The sequence below is a fragment of the Apium graveolens genome, chromosome 6 (assembly GCF_009905375.1).
Source record: "Apium graveolens cultivar Ventura chromosome 6, ASM990537v1, whole genome shotgun sequence".
NCBI classification, from domain to species: domain Eukaryota; kingdom Viridiplantae; phylum Streptophyta; class Magnoliopsida; order Apiales; family Apiaceae; genus Apium; species Apium graveolens.
Genome location: NC_133652.1, coordinates 254,999,418 through 255,025,227, shown reverse-complemented (window position 1 = coordinate 255,025,227; position 25,810 = coordinate 254,999,418). Strand labels below are relative to the sequence as shown.

The 25,810-nt window shown below is 31.4% G+C and overlaps 2 protein-coding genes across 3 annotated transcripts; one reads left to right on the top strand and one right to left on the bottom strand.

Annotated features, from left to right (window-relative positions):
* Positions 1-2,785: 2,785 nt before the first annotated feature.
* Positions 2,786-5,881, top strand: LOC141668341 (uncharacterized). Its single transcript, XM_074475187.1, has 4 exons — positions 2,786-2,923; positions 3,794-3,845; positions 4,249-4,404; positions 5,459-5,881. Coding segments are annotated over exons 1-4 (279 nt in total). The 5' UTR covers positions 2,786-2,853; the 3' UTR covers positions 5,460-5,881.
* Positions 5,882-6,734: 853 nt separating this feature from the next.
* Positions 6,735-13,684, bottom strand: LOC141668340 (potassium channel KAT3). Of its 2 annotated transcripts, none has more exons than XM_074475186.1 (13): positions 13,165-13,684; positions 11,275-11,490; positions 10,770-10,931; positions 10,347-10,404; positions 9,737-10,054; positions 9,248-9,487; positions 8,961-9,059; positions 8,854-8,886; positions 8,594-8,668; positions 8,226-8,303; positions 7,712-7,778; positions 7,298-7,444; positions 6,735-7,070 (listed from the first exon to the last, which is right to left on the bottom strand). In XM_074475186.1, the coding sequence occupies exons 1-13, from the start codon at positions 13,377-13,379 to the stop codon at positions 6,946-6,948; spliced, it is 1,833 nt and encodes a 610-aa protein (XP_074331287.1). In that variant the 5' UTR covers positions 13,380-13,684; the 3' UTR covers positions 6,735-6,945. The 2 variants fall into 2 exon arrangements, with proteins under 2 accessions (XP_074331287.1, XP_074331286.1); XM_074475185.1 differs by having other exon boundaries at positions 8,483-8,668; positions 13,165-13,681.
* Positions 13,685-25,810: the final 12,126 nt, after the last annotated feature.

The following is a 25,810-nucleotide window of genomic DNA, read 5'->3' as shown; positions in this document are numbered from 1 at the left end:
GCCCCTGAAGTGGTTGTAACAAAACTCTCAGGCGTGGGATTGCCTCCAGAAGAGAATGTTGTCCCAGAAGTGGCACATGCCCTAGAAGTGGCAAATGCTTCCACAGAAGCAAAGGTACCTGAAAATTATGAGATCTCAATAAGATATGTCCATAACGCGAAATTACTGGATCGTGGGAGTATTGAGGTTGATGATGTATATGCTTCATCCGTGGCATCTGATATTATTATGAACTCCGTTCCTAAACCACACAGTGTGGAAGAGTGTCGACACCGAGATTATTGGCCAAAATGGAAAATTGCGATTCAAGAAGAATTGCAATTCTCGCGCAAGAGAAATGTATTTGGACCTGCAGTCCAAACACCAGCTAGTATAGTCCCTGTCGGGAATAGATGGCTGTTTGTACGAAAACGAAATGAGAGAAATGAAATTGTGAGATATAAGGCCCGACTAGTAGCCCATGGATTCTCTCAAATACCTGGTTTTGATTACCAAGAAACATACTCTCCTGTGATGGATGAAGTTACTTTTTATTTTCTAATGGGTATGGCTTGTATGGAAAAACTGGAAACACGTTTGATGAACGTTGTGACAGCATACCTATATGGATCACTTGATAGTGATATTTATATGAAAATTCCTGAAGGATTAAATATTGAGGACACTAAGCCTCGACATTTATATTCTGTTAAATTACAACGATCATTGTGTGGATTGAAACAATCTGGTCGTATGTGGTACAACAGGCTTACTGAATACTTATTGAATGATGGATATGTTAATAATCAAGCGTGTCCTTGTATTTTTATTAAATGATCATCAACTGGTTTTGTTATTATTGCTGTATATGTGGATGATTTGAATATTATCGGTACTACTAAAGATATTACTAATGTTGCTAACTATTTGAAAAATGAGTTTGAAATGAAAGATCTTGGAAGGACAAGATTTTGTTTAGGTATACAGGTGGAGCACTTATCTTCAGAAATATTTGTTCATCAATCAAACTACACTGAAAAGATTCTTGATCGGTTCTACATGGACAAAGCTCATCCACTAACCACACCAATAATTGTTTGATCACTCGAGGTTGAAAATGATCCTTTCCGTCCTAGAAAACAAGATGAAGAGGCTCTTGGACCTGAAGTTCCATATCTTAGTGCAATTGGCGCTCTCATGTATATTACAAACAACACACGACCTAATATTGCATTTGCAGTGAACCTGTTGGCAAGATTTAGTTCTGACCCTACTAAAATGCATTGGGATGAAATAAAACATATATTCAGATATCTTCGAGGGACAGTCGATCTTGTACTATTCTTCCCAAACAATTCAAGATCACGGCTAGTTGGATATGCAGATGTTGGATACATGTCAGATCCTCACTTTGGGCGATCACAAACAGGTTACCTATTTACATATTGTGATACTGCTATCTCTTGGATGTCTACAAAACAGACTATGGCTGCAACTTCATCAAAACACGCAGAGTTACTAGCAATTCATGAATTAAGCAGAGAATGTATTTGGCTAAGGTCGGTCATTCAACATATTCGAGAATCATGTGGATTATCAAGTATTTCAGAAAGTCCTACACTTTTATTCGAGGATAACTCGGCCTGCAAAAAACAACTTAAGGCATGATATATTAAAAGGGATCGAACAAAACACATATTGCCAAAATTCTTCTACACTCATGAACTTCAAGAAAATGGTGATATTGATGTTCAACAAGTTCGCTCATGTGATAATCTGGCGGATATACTTACAAAGTCACTACCTACATCAACATTTGAGAAGCTGAGAAATAATATGGGTATGCGGAGATTAAAAAATTTGCTACATCAAAATGTCAAAATGTGAGACATTTTATTCAGGGGGAGGCTGCACTCTTTTTCCTTCGTCAAGGTTTTTATCCCACTGGGTTTTTCCTTGCAGGGTTTTAACGAGGCAGTCAATCTTTGCAATAACTCGCATTTGTCAATCAAGGGGGAGTGTTAAAATATTTGAATAAATATAAAGTAATTGTCAAAGCGTATCGATGAAATCTCTCAAATCTTGCTGATGAAGATTTGCACAGCTTCTTAAGAAAGAAACTTAATTAGGAAGACTTGTAAAGTTTATCGAGTAAGACTTATAAAGCTTATGGAGGAAGTTTTGTAATACTTAATAAAAAATATTTGAATAACTTACTTAGTAAAACTTGTAAACCAACTACTATAAATAGCTCATTTAGCTAATGAAATCATATACAACTTTCTCTTCATATCTTCTATTCTCAAATAATTCCTCTACATTAAACATAAGTAATGGGCCTGTTTGACAATATACTTATAAGCCACTTATGGCTTATAAGCCCGTAACAGCTTATCGACGAGTGTTTGTCGACCCAACTTATAAGCTGATAAGTTAAAAGTTGGCAGTGACGTATTTTTTTTCAACTTATTTTCATTTTTTCACTTTTTTCTAAAGTTTTGATTTTAAAATATAAATTTTTAAATATTTTCTAATTTAAAATTCATGAACTAAGATAATTGTATTTAATAATTATTTGTTTTAATTCATTTAAGTAAAAAAACTTCTGACTTATAAGTAAATTTATCCAAATACTTATAGAACTTATAAGTATTTATCAACTTATCACTTGTTTCGCACTTAATCATTTTAAATTATAAGTTACTTATTTTAAAATTTCCCAAACGGGCACAATATTTTCCGTCAATATTTATAACAAGGATATTATTTTCTACATTTATTTTGTTGTAGTATAAATAGCCTTGCACCATTCAAATTTGGGAATTCAGATAAATCGCGCCCAATTGAATTGAAATTGAAGTTTGAAGTTTAACAATGACGTCTTCGGATACTCAGCTTGCTCTTCAGCCAGACATTGAATCTCCGCTTTCATCTCTTCTCTACGGTTCTCCCTCCCTCCCTCTCCCGCTTCTGATTTTGTATATTGTTGATTATGAATGTGAATTATATTGTTGCTACGAGATGAGACCTGTTATAACCAGGTTAAGCCAACGAGCTTTATTGCATGAATCTCATTGGATCTGTAGTTACTTTAAGATCTACCTTTTGGTTGAGATAGATGATTTTATGCTTGATTAGCTTGGATTTGAATTAGGCTGTTCCAATTTTTGATTTTGTGTAGTTGTGCCTTGTAGATCTGATATTTACTACGGGATTGGACTAAATTACTCGGATAACAGTTTAGGTTGTTTTTATATTGGTAGATGATTGTTTGTGTGTTGTGTACCGCTAATCGACTATAGGTTGAACATAAGTTATTTGTTCCTTTATTCTGAGGTGTAATATTTACAATCATATGGGATTGGATTTTGATGACCGGAAGTTCAAAAGTTAGTTTGGAGTTGGCGGTGCCTCGATTGTGTAATGAGCATTTAGAGGTTTGCAGACTATTTAAAAATGACATACTGTGGTACTTATAAAGAGACTTTCGTGAGTTTACAAGTGACGAGAGTCCAAATTGTTTCCTTGATTATTGCATTGAGAGGGAGAGGTTCTTAAATAAACACAGTTTTGATAAATTTTTAAATTGAATATCTGATAAGTTTTACTTTTAAATATCTAACTAGTTTTTTATAAATTATAATCATGCAGTGCTGTCATATTTCTTTCCTGTGTTGGAATTGTGGTAGCTCTTTTGCTTTTACTGGAGAGTCTTATAACTAATTTGAATCTGTGCTTGTATCATTGATGGAGCTGGATGGTTTTAGATTCATATGCTTATGCCCATATAAATTTGTGTGTTTTGTCGTTGCAGATCTCTCACAGCAGGTACAAGAAGGAATGGAGAACATGCTTAAGATGACGACGTAGGTTTGACAAACTCTATTAACTTATCGATGTTTTTTTTAACTAGCAGCTGCTTTGAATTCAACAAGTAGATTGTAGACATTTTATCAAATCTTTCTTATTTTTGGTTAGCTTAACTTGCTCCAAAAATTTCTTTTTCTGTTCATCTATCCTGCTAGTCTTTCTCTTGCTGTTTTTCAAACAACATCTACTTATACCTGGTCCACTGATGGTTATTTCCTGGTCCACTTGTTTATTGGTTGAATTGCGGATAATCATCGCTATGCCAATTTGCATCAGTGGACAGTGCTTAATGATTTATTAGCCTACATGCTTTTGAACCTTGAAAGAATAGTCAGTCATATTACAGGTGTACCTTTAACTAATTAATGCTCTGCCTCATCATATGCATAACCTTGACAGTGAAATTGATCAAAACTCTGCTGGCATTATGGAAGAAATAGAAAGGTGCAAAGACACTGCATCTGAGAGGAAGAAAGCTTTGGAAGAAGAAAAGGACCGTTTCCAAAAAGCTGCTTACGCAGTTCTAGACTTGCTGAACAACAGGATTGACTTATAGTAAGTATGCTTAACCTACTTCTTGCCATCAGTCTTACTAACATATTTACTGATTCATTTCAATTCATGAAATGAATCAGTAAATATCTTGCTTCTCGCCAGCCACACATATAAGCTCTATTGAAATAGGAATATGGATCAATTTTCCAGTTCCTTTATCTTCTACTTTGTTCTTTTCTGGGTGATGCACATGTATAACTAACATCATGATGAAAATATTTAAAACGTAGAACTTAACATTGTTCTCGCATTTTAGTAGCGTCAAGATTCTCTGTGAAATTTAGACTTGCTATAAATTGTTGTACTCTTCATATCTATACGATGACAACCATTAAAGTCTAATCATCTGTTGTAGCTATCTAGGAACAATATGTGCAAACTAAGTTGATATGTATTTCGACGTTATGAAAGATGGTCAGTATTGTGTTTCCATCTTTATTTAACAGTTGCCACTTTTGCTTAAAATGATAATGACTTATTTGAACTTCTTGAAAAAGCCTCTTGTTCTCGCCCAGAAAGGTTGGGCACATTGAAAATCACTCCTGTTTGATTAAAGATATCAGTTGTACCTAGATTGCTTAAATTATAAGAACTAAAATCTCTAAGATTTAATTTAACAAAGAGTTTAGGAATTAAACTGAAATTCAACTAGTTTGCCTTTCTCCATTACTCTGTCTTCATCACATTCAGTGTTTATAAGTTCATTGTATTCAACTACGAAAACTATAAGGTTGTAGTTTTTCTACCAAGATAATGAAGGTCTCTCATATCTTGTGTCATCGTTTTGATTACATGCAGCTCATTTGATCAATTACCTGCAGCTCTTTTAGTAAACTGTTGTCTGGGAATGGATGCTTTATAATATGATTGCCATTATAAGCAATTTTTTTTAGCAAACAGTCTTAATGCATTCTTGAGCAAGCATGCTGTTTCTATATCCTGTGGTTGAGTTTACAAAATTCACAAGTCTTTTTAGTTGAGCAATTATATATCTCATTTTACCTGCCCTTTATCTAATATATTTGTTAAACCTCTTTACCAAATTGCTATCCAGGTGAATTCGTTCATTTCGAGGAGAAGGTTTCATTCTATATTGCGGAGAAGCTGGTCAGCTATTTGTTATCTTAGTGCTACAGCTACTCCAGAAGCTGTCTGAGTTAACTGACATAAACATTATGTTTCTTCACTAGATTTCTTCTCTTAATGTGGGATGTGCTTAAAACTATATGTGACATTGTCTGCTTATAGTTTAAATAGCTGTATAAATCTTTGCATTGACAATATTCTGTGCTACAGTGGGTTTATGAAACATCAGATAGCATACCTGAGCAAACCCTTTTTGCTTTTCAGAATTTCCTGCATGTTTGCACTGTTAGATATATGTGGTGTTTACACTGTTGGATTAACATGGTGATTGTGCTTTATGGACCTTTGGAAAATTAATTTTATACACAGCCCCTACGTATTATAACCTTGATATCTCTTTTTATAAGATAGTTTCTACTCGTGGTGGAAATTTTCTGCTTGTATTTCTGATACCTGTAAAGAAAGGCCATGCTATTGTTCTTATCGAATTTTTTTTTCATAATCTAAAAGACATCATTCAGGAAAACATCAGTGATATCTATAGCACTAAACCAAGTGTAGGATTTTTGCACGCTCGGACTTATCATGGCTCATTTCCAATTGCTTGAAATAACTAGAGCAGGTGCTTTAAACACAGAAAGAATGAGTTTCTAGGTAAAATGCATTTTATTTTTTCTTGTTCATAGAGACTAGAGAGGATTAGCTTGAGCTCAATCGCGCGAAATTATTTATTAACTTGATTAGACTTGGACTAACACATTTGACATGGTAGTAGCAACAAGTGTCACTGTATATAGCATTAATATATATGTATATAGCATTAATATATATTTTCGATTTCTGTAGATTAGAACTTGGACTAGATTTCATCAGTGGCATCCCTTTATGAGAACCAGTGGAAGGATAATTTGTGAATTCGTAGTGCCACAAAAGAGTTAATTTGCACGGTATTTTCCTGAGACTAAAGTATCATTTCAAGCTTTCAGAGGAGATTCTAGATGTTTGTCGAGAGAGCAAGACAAGTGTTGCCATGGCGAATCTTCTTACAGCACCATGAATGCTTTCATTTTTACAATTGAAGAATGAAAAGAGGAGGAAAGTTACCCTCCTCATGTCCGAGGAAAGGTTTGAAGCTCTTAAATTTTTAGAGAAGAGTTAGAGTTTCTTGGAGATCACTTTTGCTTCAAATTCCTCATTAAATGACTAAGGAGTGGACATAAAAATCCTCCTAATCTAAAACATGATTTATAAAACTGCATATAAATATTTGATTCATTTTTCTTTTTTTGCTGACTCTGCTGCATTTTGCAAATAAAGGCGGACCCCTTACTACCAAGAAGAGTATCCGCTAGGGTACAAGCAAAGATATACATTTCATTCATGTATATATTTCAACATTGTACTACTACACATTTAGCAACTGCAAATGTTTTGTGCCTGTGCTGATCCTGATCCTTAATGTTGTGATTGTTCGGATAAGAAGATATACAAGTGATCGTTTTCTCTCAAAGCATCCAATTCTTCTACTTGAGAGCCATCTGCCATTACTACTGTGTTTCCTCTTTTCCCAAACTTCTTCTCTGCATCAGCAAAAACCGAGCAAATTACAATGTATTTCTCCCTATATAGTTCATATCTGTTCAAACTCATTGAGATTGCTATACGATATGCATGTGAATATGTAAAGTCTCCAAATTTGCTTACTCAATATTTTGTAGTACACACTTTACTAGTTATATATGAAATATATTATTGCTTTCTAGATAATTGGTCTTTTAAATGTAACTTCATATCACTGAATTCTCACCTGCCAATATTAGAAGGTCTTCCATTGATTCAGGCAGATGGATAAGTTTTCCTGTTACCTCATCTTCTGTTTCAATATCTGGATGATGCCCATGTATCACTAACCTCATGGGGAATGTACTCGAAGACGCAGGATCTACACGTGTTTCTGTAAAATGATAGCACAGACTAAGCAGTGAGGCAATGGATATAGTTGTAAATGAGCTGCAATTGCTTTCCAGAAGTAAAATTTACAATGATAATGACTTCTTTACTCACAAACTTGAGCATTATGCAAAATGTAAAGACATTGTTAATGTACGAAGCGACTTAATGGCAATAATGCACAAGTATCTTAAACTACTGCTTTTAAGTTTATTTTTCTGAACTTCCATTATAGATATATAAATATAGAAAACCAAAAAAAAAAGACCACCTATATTTTCTCCTTGACCATAATTTGATGTTTGATTTTCTTGTGATTCGTCGAGTAATCCTGAATGCTGCAAGATCAAGAACAGAACTGACATTGTTAGCTTAGTCTTTGATAATTGATGCTGCTATTTTTTAAAATGCAAGTCAATAAAACAAACAAGAGTGCCAAATAAATGCTTTTACTCAGGCTTTCTTAGCTGAGTACACTTAGTGCACATACAGATCTCACGTATAGGTATGTATATAGATTATAGGCTATAGCATGCTGTTATATTATCAATAGCAGCTGAACAAACTATATCATATATGAATACGAATTTCATCACTCCCACCTTTTTATCTCGTATGAGATGTTTAAAAAAAAACATATCAAGAAGTCTCTTTGATACTAATGATATGTAGTAAATTATCCTTCAAAAACCTCTTCACTACTAGCTAATTAGTTCCTCAAGCTCTCTTACTATGCCAGAATAACCAAGAAAAACTTGTGGTACTTTTCAGAGAGAAGAAACTACCTCGATGTTCAGGTCAGCCAGCATATCTGATAGAAATGGTATCTCATCCAGCACTTCTTTCTGTAAACCCTCCAAATGCTGCACAATTTAAATAATTTGTGTAAGCAACTGCGACATTAGTTTTATGATAATTAGAAATGATGTCCACGCAGTTCTTGCAGAATGTTTACTACTTGTCTTAAAAAATCTCTGTGGAGGTAATTAGTAAATAAGACACGAGGTAATTATCATAAAATTGGTAAGATCTAAATTTCTACCCTAACAAAGTTTCTGAGGATCTTCTTTCCATCATCGTTATGCGGCTGCACCATATCCTTAAAACTATGATGACTAATCCGGATTACTTGGGAAAGCCTCCTGGTTCTCACCGTAAAAGGTTGTGGCACATTGAAAATAACCCCGATATCCCCGAACATATCCTTTGAACTTAATTTTGTTACTAACTGCAAAGCAACAGATGAACAAGTTGACAGGTTAATGAACAAAGAAACAAAGAAAAATGATACAGTTGACTAGGCTTAATAATAATGCACGATAGCCTCCTACACAGTGTTCTTCATCCGGGAAATTCTTTCTTGATAAATGCAAAGTTTAATTATATTATAAATATTATGGATATAAAATGTACCTGCTCTAGTCCATTTTTATGTGTTATTACATCCTGCAGTTTCAGATTGTCAGATATTGCGATTTTGAATTACACTTAATTAAAATAAATTAATTACACTGTCATACCACGGCTCCAGATACGATGACATAAAAGTCTGTTGGTATCTCATTCTGTAAGATAATTTCAACCTTGGGTGGAAAATATTCTGCTTTTATTTCTGAAACCTGTCAGTCAAAAGGCACAGCATACTGCTCAGGTAAATTTACTTGTGTAGCATAAGTACATGTAAAAGTTGTATATGATCTCAATGACAATGAATAGTAGATTAAAAAAAATTAGGAAGAACAGAGCCAGGGATTTTACATCTGTTATTTATAAAATGAATGTTAAAGAAGATAGAAGCGCATTTTACCATCTGGCTGATAAGGTCTTCAGAGACATCTTCGAAAAGGTAGGTATTCTCTATAGTTTTATGGAAAAGATGCTGAGCGATGCTAGATCTGATTGCTTTCGGCAGATCTTCAAGCACTTCTTCCTGCTGTAGTTCTGCTGTCTTGAACTTGAGTTGCATGTGTGCCAGCATTTGCTCTTTCAAACCCTCTGGAAGCCTGTTTTTACTTGCATATCTCAAGATCTCATTTATGGAGTCCCTCTACAAAAGTAAAACATTAAAGTCGGACAAATCAAATGAAAGTTATATAGTCTCTGTGCTTGCTATGCTAGCCATTCTTAACTTTGATTCTTTACAGTTGTCCAGATAAAATGCATACTGGAAATTAATCCCGAAAGTTAGAATTCAAATATTCTTTAACGATTTTAGAGTTCGAGTTTCTTAAAAACAGTGCTAAAACCTCATAACAGACCTAAGGATAGTTAAACGTGAAAAGAGAGGAGAAATTACCATCACAAATGTTTTAATAGCACTATGGACAATGAGATTGGTCATGTTTCCAATCAAATAAGCAGTGAGGCCAATATTGAATAGCATATAGAAGATGTTGAAAACTTTTTCTCCTGTATTCTTCGAGTACAAATCTCCATAACCAGTTGTAGTAAGCGTCACAATTGACCAATACATCGCATAAGTATATCCCAACCAGATGCTTCTATTTTCAAAGTTTGCAACTTGAGCTCCGATCCACGTTTGCTCTGGTATTTTATGGTGTATAGCAAGCCAGAAGTAGAAACAAGCTGCTGAGTGCACTGCAAATAATGTCACCTGTGAAAATCCAACAACAAAACCTTTTTCAAAATGAATGATCACCTAACCTTCAACTCAATCTGAATATTTGGAACTCAGGACCCAAGAGAATTTTACCAAATTGGAGTTGAAAAATTTCTTTTCTCTTAGACATGACTTTATTAGTGAGTGCACGTATGCATGTGTTTGTGTTACAAACACACTTGTATAATGTGCATAATTTGTGAAGTTAACACGTAGAAGGGACATAGAAAGAAGAACAGTATTTGGTTTAGGAAGATGAAGTGGTTAGAAAGAAGTATATACTTACAGCAATAAGTTTGCAGTATCTCGTCCAGAAGTAACTGAATCGTGTGTCTTTCTCTAATCTGTTAAAATTTAAAAATTCTAGATTAGAATCATAATTTTAAAAATTATTGAAACAGTTGGATTTTCATCTCAAAGATATGTCAAAATGTATTTTGAAATTAATCTGTTTACAGAAAAAGCTAATCCCTCTTTACATGTCAATTGTGCCAAGTCTCTAGTCAAATGACAATGCGTGTACTTAAAAGAGAGAAGCATCAGAGAAACTCCTGAATCTAGGTTGTAAGTAACAATTCAACTAGGTTAGAATCGAAGTAAAGCTGAATCCACTAGATTTAGGCCTCAAATGCACATACACTAGTTACACACATGATTTCATACTCTTGATGATGCAGTGTATATTAATAATAGCCGTGGAATGTTATACCTAGAGAAGAGTTCGCTGACACGCCTCAATCGCCAGAGCCTGAGCAAATTGAGAAAACCAAAAACTTCTCCACGGTGCATTTCTCCTGCAAAAATACGGTAGATTGTCTGGAATGGTAGCGTTGATGCAAGATCCATGGGAAACCATAGATGTGTAACATACCTGAAATGACCAAAGAATACATTAACATACAAAAACAAGAAAACCATATCGTAAAGATAGATGCAAGAGGCATCAAAGTAGGAATCGATCGATGACATTCTGCTCATCTTAGAAGTCCCTGTAGTTGTCAATTACCATCGACCTAAGAGCATGTTTATAGGTATGCTAGGACTTTGGTGTTTGCGAATGACAAGCACCAAGTTATAAAATGTATATATTACATATTTCTGTAAATTATAAGGTTTATTAGCCCTTTGAGCCAGGACATAAAATATATAAAAATAAAGTTGATATAAATTTATGGCAACAAAAATTTGAAACTTGAGGGGGGAAATGATTGTACCTTACAGCTATCTGCTTGTGGTCATCTACAAGCAAATAAGTAGATTTGTCCAGGTAAGCTACAAAGAAAGTGAGAATGATATCAATCGCGAAGAAGGCATCGACAACCAAATCAACCGGCAGAAGTGATCCAGTAGCAACCTCCTTAAAGGCTAATTCGAATGGAGATGACCATGCTGAGTATACGACCAGTAACACTAGAAATGCTTGCCACCACCTGCCTCAAATTCCATGCACTCCAAAGTTACTAAGTGCATATAAAAATTCTAATTATGCACAGCACTCAAGTTGAAAAAAATGTAGTGACATATGGCACTCCACCGCCCTGAAGTGACCCCCGATGTCTAGAATATCGGGTTTCAGCCTACATGCTCTCCCTTAATTCCTCCATAGTGACATTTACAAGTACCACTATCAGTGGCTGTTACTACTTTCCAAAACTGATATCACAATAGTCCTCTTTGGTGCAATGTTACACAATATACACTTGAATTATTCTTCAAATTATTCTTCAACACCAAACAATGTCCCACTTAAATTTAACCACTGTATCTGATTGAAGCATGTTCCCATGACAAAAGCTTTTTACAATTATTTGAATTCCAAATAAATGTGTCGTGAAAGTTAGTTTACAGTATTTATTTTTTGTGATAATTAATTATATAAAATTAAAAGAAAATACACTTATCAATTTCCGATTTTTTTGCTATGATGGTAAAATAAAATACTCCTACTTAATAATAAAAGTAAGGCATATTGGCATACCATGAGATTTAACCCCAAAACTGCTTATTAATAAGGGTCCATCATTTTGGGATCAAAGTTAGGCAAAATTCATAGTTCTATTCGAATTCTAATTTCCTGTTAATTTTTCGCTTTACCCGAAATTCTATGTTAGTCCAAAATTACTTGTAAAGGAAATATATAAATATATACTTAGTCAGTGTCCCCTAACTGAAACTTCACTATTTCTATTCCAGTGTTAATTTTTATTTTATCAGTTGCTTAAATATATAATTATTTCAATTCTTAATATGAAAATGATCGGTTGATTCAATTTGTGAGAATCAGCCACACCTAAGTGTAAAATGTTCACTTGATGAGAGTAGATGTTAACCGAAAAATCAATATATTTTGTCACTTATAGTCATAACTATTGATTTACGATCATCGTTTAAATGAGAACATATTTATGATAAGTATTTAAGTGTGAAGTTATATTATTAAATTAATATTTTTTTAATAAGCATCAAGTTTTAAAAAGCTACCCCTATTACGATATTAACAGAATATTAATCACTATGAATTTCACTATTTAATTGGAATTCTTATATATCTTAAAATATTGTAAAACACATTATTTTCGAATAATATTCTACATACATCTTTATTTTATTGAAAATCTAGCAGATTATATACAATTTACAAGTAAAAAAAATTATAAAATATATTGTTCAACAAAACATAAATATTTAGTTAGAGAACATATATTTGCAGAATACACATATTTTGATATTTGTGAAACATATTTTCTAAGATAATATGTATTCTAAAAAATATATTTATTTATAAAATATAGATAGATTTCAAGAGTTACAATAAAAATATGAACTCCATAAATAATTTATAAAAATATGTTATTATGGTCAGGGATGGGATCCAAGAACTAAACTAAGGAAGAATATCAATAATATTTTATAAATATATTTTATATTTTTATAATTTCAAAAATTTCAATAATAAAAAAAAAAGTCAAAATTTATTTTAGGGGAATACATCACTCTTTATGCTAAATTAAAGAGACATAATCATCATGTAAAATGATATACAAAATTAAATAACGTGGGTACAAAGACGTGATGAAGAGAGTGTAGTAATAGAATAAAATGACCTGTAACGGCGATCATAAGGAGCAATAATATAGGTACGAAGAGGAGGAGATCCCTCTCCCACAACAGTACCAAAAGCAGGTAAAAGACTGCTTGAAACAGAAGCCATGTTCCTCATTATCTCCCCACTTGATCTTCTCCTGTACAACAACGGCACGGGCGATCTTGTTTCCGTCCCTCCTGCCGACCACGTTATTGGACTCCTCTCTGCTGCCATGCCTATCACCTCCTCTTTTGTTCTCTCTCTCTCTCTCACACACGTACACACTTGTCAAATCTTACAAACACAAGTAGTGAGAAGCTAGTAGGAGGAAGAGATTAGAAGAACAAGGAGATAGTCATTGACTATTTGTATGTCTTTGTTTTGTCTATTACAAGTGAGATCAAAATGGGAAACAAGGTGGTAAGGGGTGGATATAAGGTATTCAGTTTTAATATTACTATATAAACATATATTTTAAAAAAATCATACATGTTAACATAATTTTCAAATGAAAATGTATTTTGAAACCAGAGGATTACTATATATCAGGCAATTGAACAAAGACACTATAATTGAAAAATAAATATTAGATAAATGATAATAACTTAGTGAATCCCGGTATATTATATTAAAGATAAATAATTATTTCATATAATTGTTTTTAATGATAAGTTTTGTAGGGCCGTAATTTTAAAAATAAATAATCAAAAAGACTTGTCGAAAATAAAAGTGCCAGTAATTGTAGTACAGATGAATGAATGGTATCTAATGCATTCAGGTAAATTTTAAAATAGATATTTATTGGATATTATCTATTTTCATCGATAATAGATGCAATACTTATTATAATAATTATCTCTTGACTTTTACATGTTAATAATTGACCGATGAAATCTAATAATGTAATAAAGTAGTGTATAGTTGAATGTAGGAGATAATATAATTTAGAAGCTCGTTGACTTATTACAATAATTAAAGATACTATAATAATACGACATGTTTATCCTATTATAAAATTTGTATCACTAGTTAAAAATTACAGTAAGCTTGTTTTGTTTCATACTCCATTGATTTCACATACTCCGTCTTGGTCGGCGGTCTGGATCGACAATCAAGTAAATCGACTATTGTACCGTACATCCAACTGGGTGCTGGTTTTGCACATCCCAATTTCATCAATTACCAAGTTTAAAAATGATTTTACCAAATACATGTACAGTTTACAATTAAAAAAATGACTTTACCAATTACATGGACTAAATATTCTATAAATAAAAATATATTAACATATTATATTTTTGTGTAATATTTTATAAAATTATACTTTTAAAAATATTATGTCATTTCCTCCTAACTTTATTTGTATTTAATTATATAAGTAAATCTAATTATATTTAGTTTATTTTTTTAACCCAATTCAATATTATAATTTTATTTTCATCGAGATGAACAGTGTATATTAAAGTCTAGTTTTATCTCGATGTCATCATCCCTGTTTCTTTTATTTTTTATTTTATTTATGCATCACAATTATTAATTCATGTAATTTGAAATATACATTTTAATTTTGTTTAAAAAAAATTATAACTTATAAGTTATAATTTACCAAACACATTATCAACTTATAAGTAACTTATACGTAAAAATTATCCAAACACCTAATTAAGTTATAAGTTACGAAATTCATATCACGACACCTTTCAACTTTAAACTTTAAGTTATAAATTACATTTTTTAAGAATCCACAGACGGGCCCATAATTCATTCACAAGAATAAGAATATGATCACATATTCCGTGTACAAAAAATAATATTCTCTCCATCCCAAAATATAAGTCTTTTTGACATTTTACGCGTATTTTATAAAGATGTATAAAAGTCATCGCTATGAATGTTTTGTTCTACAATTTCTTTTCTTGACTTAAAATGTATACTTTTATTCAGAAAAAAAAAATTTGGAAAATGATTTTTGGAGTTATCATTTTTATTCACCTTAAAATACACGTAAAAAAGTCAAAGAGACTTTTATTTTGGAACCGAGGTAGTAATATGATAGAATAATAGTTTTTATAAAAGTACAATAAATAACTTTGAAAATAAAAATATTGATACATATAAAAGTAAATTATAATGATTTATAACTTTAAAAATAAGAATAATAGTAAATACATGTTTGGACATAGAGCTGTAATTTTTGGTCGGGCCTCGCGAGTTCGCTTGCCTCGAACTTGATTCAGTGGACTTGATTCAATTAGTTTATTTAAATGAGCCGAGTTCAAGCAGAAGTTCGGTCTTATTTAAAAAAATGAGTTGGCTCGACTCAGTTTGTTTCTCGACTTTACTGGTAAAATAAACGAGCCGAGTTCTATTAAAGATTTAGTCTCGATTATATATAAAATTAAGAAAGCCGACTCGCCCGACTCGTTAAAATCGGGTTGTTTTGCTAAACGATCCGGCTCGACTATATTCGTGAAATTAAACGAATCGAGTTCAGGATAGTTTTAGGCTCAATTAATTAAACAAATTGACTTGACTCGCTCGATTAAACTCGGCTCGAATTACGCCCCACTTATAACTTAACTCGCTCAGCCCTATTGAACCTGTGTCGCCGCGTTTTATGCGATTTTGTAGAACTTTTATTAACCATGTACACAGCATTTACAGAATGCGTGATCGAAGTAAACTCACATTCTTTAATTTTTGAAATCAAGTAGTATCATTTTGACTGGCTGCAACCCGCATTGTAAAGTGCGAAAAATGTGATCTATACACTTTACATTAACTTTTTAAATTCTATCTAAATATTATTTTAATATTTTTGAATTTTTTTATAAAAATCATATTTAACTCAAACCACTACACAAAATCAGGTTGAAAGAGAAGCCCAAAATGTCGTAAGAGATATTTTAAAGATATTATATATATAATGAGCTTGTAATTTACAATATGACTAGTAATATAGTCCGTGCTTTGCACACGGGATTTTTTTGCAATATACAAAATTTATTTTAAAATTTTTTTAGTGCAATATCATAAAATTCATCATACCTTTGTATTGTTAAAAAAAATGCAAAGATTGGCATAGGTGTCTAATACTTGAATTAGTATGTTGAAACACATAATTATATTTAATTATTTAACGATTATAAAAATGTACATGGAGTAAATTTTAAATTTGTTAAAAATATTTTTAAATTAATTATGTTAGTGAAATTACATCACTAAAACAAATTGTGCGTGCATTACTGTATAATAATCGAAAGACATAAAATCAATAAATTGCTAATAAATATAAATAAAATTTATAATGCTTTATGAATTCCCACCACAAATATTCAATGAACCGGTTAAAAAATCCAATATCCAATACCACTACGCATTTTAAAAATACTACGGTCTTAATATTTTATCGAATATATTGGCAATTTTAAATCCTTAAGATCTTTGATGATAACTAATAATTTCACTCGGCAAAAAGCGGTCCATCAAATCCTTTAAATTCAAGACTGAAACAAAAAACATGATAAGATATTAACAAAAAAAATGTATAAATAATATAATTGTAATTTAAAAGTAAAAATAAATAAATTAAGTTAATATATTTAATATTTAATATTAATATAACATAACTTATAATAAAAACACATTTCACTCATTATTATTACCACCTCCAAATCAAGATTAAGATATATCTTGATGCAGGAAAATTGGTTATTGGTATTGAGGCTTTTAAAAATATAAAAGTTCAATAATTGTTAATAAGTTATAAATTATTATGTGAAAAATATGAACCTACAAGTAATAATATTAACATTATGTCATTTAACGATGACCTTGTACCACAACTACAGGAGATTCTAATGCTTAGTCAAAAACTTGATTCATAATCTTTAATTGTTTTTCACTACATTAATTGATTGACATGAAAATATGAAATTATAATGATTTATGATTGATATATATGGATACAAAAGGAAGGAAAAGTTGATAAGCGATACCTAGGTAATTTTAAACTTTCCTTTAGTTAGTTTGTAGAAAGAAGCTAAAATAATTATTTATTTTATTTTATATTGCTGATAAATTATACAAATAATTATTGAGAATCCGAGTAAAAATATTTTAAAAATAAAAGCGTATCCGTAAAATCAGTTTATCAGTTTTAATTTTTTTTAATTTAACTTTGGAAACAAACACATGTTTTCAAGGAAGCATTTAAATTACAAATTTCGTTATTCTAGATCTTATTTTTTTAAAATTTGAAAAGATATCGATTGATTCATTAAAAATCTTCATGAAGTTTTTCCAGTGATTCTACAAAATCATATAAAGATGTAAGCTAAATATATGAAAAATGTATTGTTCATAAATATATTAGTTGTCTTATTTTTTACCTAAAACTGTCCAATATGTTAAAAAACCTATATATATATATATCGATCTTGGTCAAATCTTCATAAAGATATTCATTTAATTAGATTGAAAATCATTGCAACAATTAAGTAAGCTGCATAAATTCGAAAGATACAATGTAAAAAATCCTACAAAAATCAAGATGCATTGTAAAATGATCTTAGATTATAAGTTCTATTAATATAAAATATCATCGTATCGGCTCTTGTTGCAAGTCACAGTTTAGCACTGTACCATCTCTCTCGTGCAAAAATGATGAAGGTTAGTTTGTACTTAGTTTGAAAGTACAAAAATACATATATTCTACATCACCACTTTTGGAGAGTTATAGTATAATGTGTTGTGTATTATTATTTTTAATTTAATATGATTTACATAACAATCTTTTGCTAAGTAATGTCAAATTATTTTATTATTTATAATTTATACATTACTTGTGATATTTAACCTCTACATTATACTCCAAATTGATGTTTGGATGAATAAAAAGTTAGCCTAGTTAGCCTAGTTCTGACATATTTTTTGAAAATTACGTAATGATTTCAATATTATCAAAATTTGCAAGGTCGCTTATCAAGCACAGAAGAAGGCCTTAAAGCTAAGAGGAAAAGCTTCTTAGTCGGAATTTGTGAACATAACTATTTTGGTTCATTGGTATGTAATACAATACTCAATATAGAGTCGTTGGCAATTAATATAAATGTGAAATTGATCGTTTGCGTATATATTGATTACAGAGAGTACCAAAACCATTCGCCATGGAATTTTGTGCGAAACTTCCTCGATAAATCTTTCTTATTTGCAGAGGAGGAATTAATTGTGAAGGATTTTATGATAGTGATAATAAAAAATTACTTGGATTTGAAAATTTTATGAAAAGCCATAATGTCCGACAAATGTATACGGTATTGTTGAATTATATTGGAGGTGGAAATATCTTTATTGAGATATATAATTCATCTGGTCTGGCAATAGATTATTCTGGTTGTGATTCACAAAATTATGTGAATATACCTAATAATATAAAAGAAAAAGAGTTCATTCTCGATTTGGATGATTTGGAGGATGAAAAGGCGAGGATGCCGTATTTTTTTAGCGTACTTTGAAGGGAATTAAGTTTTTACGACCATACCATCCGCCCATCTGATATTGGCCCATGGATAAGTAAAATGGTTGGTTGATACATTAATATTTTCCTATATCTTTTTTGTGTTATAAATGTTTAACTTTTTGATTATTTTACTGATACAGCTACTTCCGAAAAAAATGTCAGAATTATATGGACAATGGAAAGACGGGGACACAATACAATTGTGTTTTCTGTATAAAACCCGGGAAGTTAAAATTGAAAAATCCCACAATGATTGTTATTTTATTAATGGATGGAACAAATCGTGAGGTATAGTAGAGTGAAAATATTTGACATTCTTGTGTTCGATTCACTTATTTCATTGGACGAACACCTGGTTCATGTTTGTCTGTTCAAAAGTGATGATATTCGACCACATGAAATGTCATTAGGTAATGTTTGGCCTTTTGTGCTTTATTAGTAATAATAATATTCATTATATGAGAATAGATGATTAATGTTACATCTATGATTCTTTTTAATTATATATCTTTTGAACAGGAACTGAAGATAGGACTGCATCTTTTTTACATGTAATGCACTTGCATACATGGCATTACAAAGAAATTGTAAGCTGACTTGGTACATACATTAATTTTTTAGTTTACTATTTCAAAAATATGTACTACAATGTCTTCTAAACTATTGTTACCTGACAGATTCCACCAATGCCGGTTCGTCTATTTTATGATCATATGCTTTCCAACGCGAATACAGTACGTTGCAGAGATACTATTTTTTCAGTATCGTATAAAAAAGACACAGGGTATTGGAAAAGTGGGAAAATCTTTAAGCAATATAGTCTACAGAGACGTGATACCTTTTTAATCACGATTGATGGAAATCATGAAGCCGGGATGAGAGTTTATAGGAGCGATGGGATGTAGGTGGAATATGATTTAATATATTCGAGACCTGATATTACACCTGGGTATTGGTTTATGAAAGATATGCGAAAAAAGAATATTCAACTATTTTATAAGTTTTTACACAATTTAATATATCATTATAATAATATAATGAAGCATAATGTATCTTATTACTATATTTTTAAACATGGATGACATAGATTACACAAAAATAATATCAGAAGAAGGAGAAGAACTAAATAATGATATAATTGTCCAAATTAGTGATGATAAAGATGACCATGATAGTGAGACCGAATACAATTACATAGATAATCTTGATATTATTGATAATAATGATGTATACGACAATATCGAAGATGGACTTGAGGAAATGGGCGAAAACATTATTGAAGAAGTTGCATTTACTCTTATGAAATCTCATGTGAGTACACGCTGTAACGAATTGGTAAGTTTTCAATTTATTGTTTTTAGTGTGGACAATAGTGGAAGATTCTTAAATACCCAAAATTATGAATTGGAAACAATAATTTTGTAGTAAATTGATGGGACCCTGCATCCTATCGTAAAAGATTTGGGCAAATTTGGAACACTGAAATTAACGTGACTAATGGAAAGAGAAGGTTCTCGGCCGGCTGGAACAAATTTGTGCGGGAAAATGGATTGAAAGTTAATGATGTAGTTGTACTTAGTTTGCTGGCAGATGAAGTAACTTTTGATATAGTAGTTTTGGTAATCCTTGTTTATGCTCTATTTTTTTTACTATTTTGGCCTGATTTTGCTACTACTTAGTTGCAGTTTACTATTTTGATTATGAATATTTGTCAACAGTCTTCCTTATAGTTTTTAAAGCAATGTACGCTTGTCCTTATGTAATTTTTTTAACTGTTAAACTACATTTTCCCAAGATTTCAGACTGCTAAACCGCAGCATATTATCACTATGACTTGTCAATTATTTCCCCCATATTTATCCTATGCATCATTCTTTATATTCTTCATTACTTCTTGGTTTGTTAATTAACTCTCCAATCTTTAAGCCATGTTTAATACCTGGAACCAAGCACTGGTCAAGTTTTAGCGGAATGTGAAATCTGCAATGAGCGGTTTTACCTCCTGGAAGAAACGTAGCTGCAATTCCAGAGTAAGCCACGTGAATCGCATTATTTCCTAAACTACGTAGTCTGCAACAGAGTGTTTTCCATATAAATGTCTTCCCACGGCCACTTGAAGCATATACAAAAAACACGCCACCAGCATTATTTGCGACACTGCTGAGCATAGAAGTATAGGCCTGAAGTTGGTCTTCGTTTAAATTTGTAAACAACTTCTCATGCTTATCTCGCTGCTGAGCTTGGTTGTAACCAAGCTCTAACGTAATAAGCCTGTTCTCTAATTCATGTAAGAAACTGACATCAGAAAAATAATAATGGTGAAATCCTTGAGGATCTTCCCAGCATCTTTGAACAATTTTTCTATTTATGCAGTAAATGGTAGATAGATAAATAAGAACTCTATAATAGGAGAAGTGATATACAAATGTAGATTACTTAAATAATAGTTACTTGTAATTCTATAAAGGTGTCGACAAATTGATAAGGTACATGATTCATTGTTGCGGACAAATTTTGGACGGTGGACCAAGGTCCATGTATCCACTCCAGAAATCTGTCATATTCCACATGGTCAGATGATTAGTTTGATTGTACTTCCTACATTAATTAAAATAAAAATAATCATTGTTAGATTTATTCGATTATATGTATCGGAGAAATAATCCAAGCCGACATTCTTTTTATTTAAATGTTAACTATGTCTGCATCATTTATGATTTGTAATGACAGACATTATGGAAAATGATTTTTGTCATTTTGTCCTTATATTTAAAGGTTATAAACCCAAACATATAAATATTGTTTAGCAATCCTTCAGCTAATATCACCCCAAATAATAATATTTACAATTAGGTTTCCATGGTGCTCGTATGAAGATACTCCCTGTTAGTGCAGGTTTCCACCGACAATCTTTCACCGAAGAAGCTCCAACTGCTGATGAGGGTGATACTCTAGAAAAATGGGGGTTGTATGAGCAGTTAAATTTTACCATTGATTCCTCAGATTATTTGTGGTACCTTATAGAGTAAGTATTATCGTCTACTGATATTAATCATTATCGTGTCTTTTGAAATATCTGTTTTAAACTAATTTTATGATATTACTCTGTTCTCTCCATCGTGAATATAACATCGAATGAATGGTTCCTCAAGCATGGAAAAGATCATATTCTTACTATTATGTCAGTTGGCCATACTTTGCAAGTGTTCGTCAACGGACAACCATCAGGTAAATAGACTAATGTTGAGCTAATGATTTTTCCGAAGAACCTTCTTGCAAGATGTCAGATTATAGGCTAACTTTCTTATTTCGACTACCATAGTTTTATTTGAAGTGTATTAAGTGCTCCACAAATTCTGTAAATGAAAGAGATCCTAATATTCTTAAAAAAAAAGAAAAAGAGTTTACTCCTGTGTAGAAATCACTTGTTGTTAGTTCATAACTTATTTGTAGTGTTTCAGTGTTCGTTGACTTACAGATTCGTACCAACCATGAACACCTATTTTAATCTGATCTTTAAATTTTTGGATTTTGTAGAATATGGTTGATGCACAAAATTGTACAATCTTTTATTTTGGTTAAGTTGGTGTTGGAATAAATTAGCTCCTTCTGATTGTTGTCTCCTTTGCTTTTATTGTAGCAGAGTTTTGTTTGTATCAATTTTTAGTAATCTAATAGTACAGTATCTATTCCAGTAGAATATCCAACATCTATTCTTTGGTGTTGATTGCACATATTTCCAGTAGTGTCTAAGTAGATACTTACTTGATCATCATGGTTATATTAAGATCATCAAATATATAGGTTAAAACTATTACTTGATCATCATATTAGATCATTAATTTATATCAAATTTGATAATTACGTTGATAGATGAGTGAACTCATATGACTAATCTTCCCAAAGTGAGACATCCAAAGTAAAAGTATATATGGTTATAACTTATAAGAGCCTGTCCAATGGGAGAAATCCTTAGTTAAAAAATTTTACGCGGCAACCATTAAATATAATATGTATAAACTTTGACACTCCGACCATACAAAACCCCTGAAACAAAAGAGTCATTACACTAATAGCCATTAAATTTGTCGAATCTCTTGTATTGTTTTAAAGCAAAAATGCAAAATATGGAAACATTACACTTAAAAGTGTCTGGGCAATAATAATAAAAATGGATTGGTACGACTAAAATAACAAAAAATTGGAAATGCCATGATCACCCTATGCATTCAGAACAAAGATCGACACGAAAATGGACATTTACCTCTCCTAAAAAAGAAACAAATGGGTGTAATTAGATTTCAGGTTTATCATTGAACTATATATCAGAAAAGTGTCAAGGTTATCACTTTTATATGTGGTAAAATAATAACAAACTGCTTACCAATTTTATTTTCTTGCTGGTAGACCTAGCGGATCCTGGAGTATGTCCATGGTCCGTAATTTCTACCACATCAGACTGTAAAAAATATAGTTACTGAATCATCAATTATGAATGATATGAGATACAAAAAATAAATAGTTTAAGGACCATATGATAAAATCTGAGCATTACAATAAGACTTATATTTACTGAGTTTGAAATTTCAAAGGCCACGGTATTTGCAGACATGGAAGATGTGGAGCCATTAGTATCATAAGAATCAATTGCATAGTAAATTGAACTATCGAGGATGATGTTATCATCATTGAGCTGAATTCGTAGTGTAATCTCTTTCCCTACAATAGCCTTAATATGCGGAGGATATGTCCTGAATCCTAAAAAATAATTGATTTTGACAAATCAATTTATTACAAATAGAAATTAAAAGTTGAATTTAAAACAAAGATACCATAATAACAAATTGGCATACCTCGAAACCCTCGACAATAAGTTTTGTTACTATTTTACCCACCAGTCATTTTACAGCACAGTCATAGAGGACGAAATTAAACGCTTCTGTAGAGTCTTCTGCAAGTAGAAAAATCTTGAACCTAAACATTAAAAAAATGATTAAGAACTTATGTGATTTTTTGAAGTTTCATATAACTGTAAACTGGTTTAGTTTACAATTAAACAACCTTTTTTGAGGAACATGATTGTTTTGATTGCATGTGGAGCATTTATATTTTCTTTCCAGTTTTGTGACTTTTCCAGAGCAATCCATCTTGCTGCAGCTACGGTACCATCAGCCGACACTCTCCTCCACATTATTAACTTTCACTTTGTATAGGAAAATCATCTAAAAAATGATTAACATATGATGAATAAAATTTTCTGGAGGCAGTAGAAAAAAAATAAACTCAAATTTCTATACATATGTAGTTAGTAAAATTTTGTAAAGCAAATAATTAATTAATACCTTCAAAAAATTAGTTGCAGTTTTCTCACTAAGTTCTTTTAGCGTGATAGTATGAATAGTATGATAAATTGACCCTTCGAATTGAGTTGTTGATGATATAGCTTTTCTCGAAGGAACGCAACCTTCTTCACGGAGTCTAATTCGAGAAATGAAGTACATGTAATAGTTTTGGTATTGAGAATAAATATATACAAAAGTGCCATAATTACTCAAATGTGAACCTCTGTCTCATCTCAAAAACGACATCATGGTCTAGGTTTAGATAAATTTTGGAAGCAGGTATAGTGCTAATCTGAACAGAGGCTGCAACCAAGAAAATTTGAAAATTAAGCTTCATTGCTGCAATATTTTTGATAGTTTTATTAATAAAGAGGTTAGTTCATTAAAAATTAACTAACTATGAAAAATCTTAAGTTTGGTACTGGTCAATATGACAATCACTCGCTCTTCTTTTGGAATATCTTTATAACGTGCATCAATTGCAATTGCAAGATTACCCTACACGGTAACTTTGGAGGAATGCCTAGAATAAAATAATAGATGAAGTAATAGTAAACATACAATATGGAAAGTAATATCAAATATATGTACACAAATAATAATCAGAAAGAACCAGAAAAATTAATACCTTCCATCAGTAATCTGAAAATGGACAATGTCCCATTTGACCAAACTTAGTATCAATCTTGGAAAGCTTCTCAAAACTCTCTAATACTCCCATAACATCTACAATCAATCTTGACGTTAGACACTTTGCGTGAAAAAAATTACTTGAAAAATTAAAAAAAGGATTGTGTCCTCAAAACCTGTTATAAATTCTGGAAATTTTGTACCACCGCTTGCTTGTGCAACAACAAATAATTCACTCAGATCCACAAATTCAAATTTGTGGGTAGATATCATAACATCATCATCATCAACAGGATCTACAGTTGTCATATGTGAGAAATTAATTATTAACCTAGAGGAAACATGTTTTAGTGTTCCAAGAGATTTTTTGGTGTAAAAATTAGAAAACACGTATACGCCACCCTCCACTATCTTATCAGAATGCATTTTTTCAGTAATCTGGATATATGTAAGCATAAACAAACAATGGTGAAGAAGTGGTTAAACATAGAAAACATTTTATAAACAGATTAATATTAAAAATATAATTTATGTAACTATTATAAGTAAAAAAAATAGATTTTACACTATCATCCAGCAGAATGAGGTTATATCTCTTGATGACATCGATTGTGGTAGAAGAGTTTGGAACCGAAGGTCACATTCGAGTTACTCTTGCTTTAATTTTCCAGGTGGTTCTAGAGAGGTCGAGAGAAGATAGTTGATCGAACATTATTGCTAAAAAACTGGAAAATAGTATATTCAGCGAATTAGTTCGAATCAATTCAACTTTTAACTACATGATAGATACATAAAAAACTATGAGAAAATAGAAAATCAGAAATAGTTGAGTATTATTACGTGTGTGTAGTGGTTGCTAACTGTTAGTAGGAAGATGTGATTTTGCGTAAAAGGATGAACATGGTTTATATATGTGATTGAGACATAATTAGTGGGAGGAATTGATGTATGTATTGAAAAATCAGCACTTAATAATTATTTCCATGATTCAAATAATAAATTAGTGATTTTCTAATCATAAAAGAATCAATTATAGCATGAATTATGGACATGTATGATATTATTTGGATTATTGATTTTGTAAATCATAAAAAGAATCAATTAGAACTATATCTATATTTTTGCAGGGTGTAATTTGCTAATAAAAAATTTATATGACTATTTACTCTTAT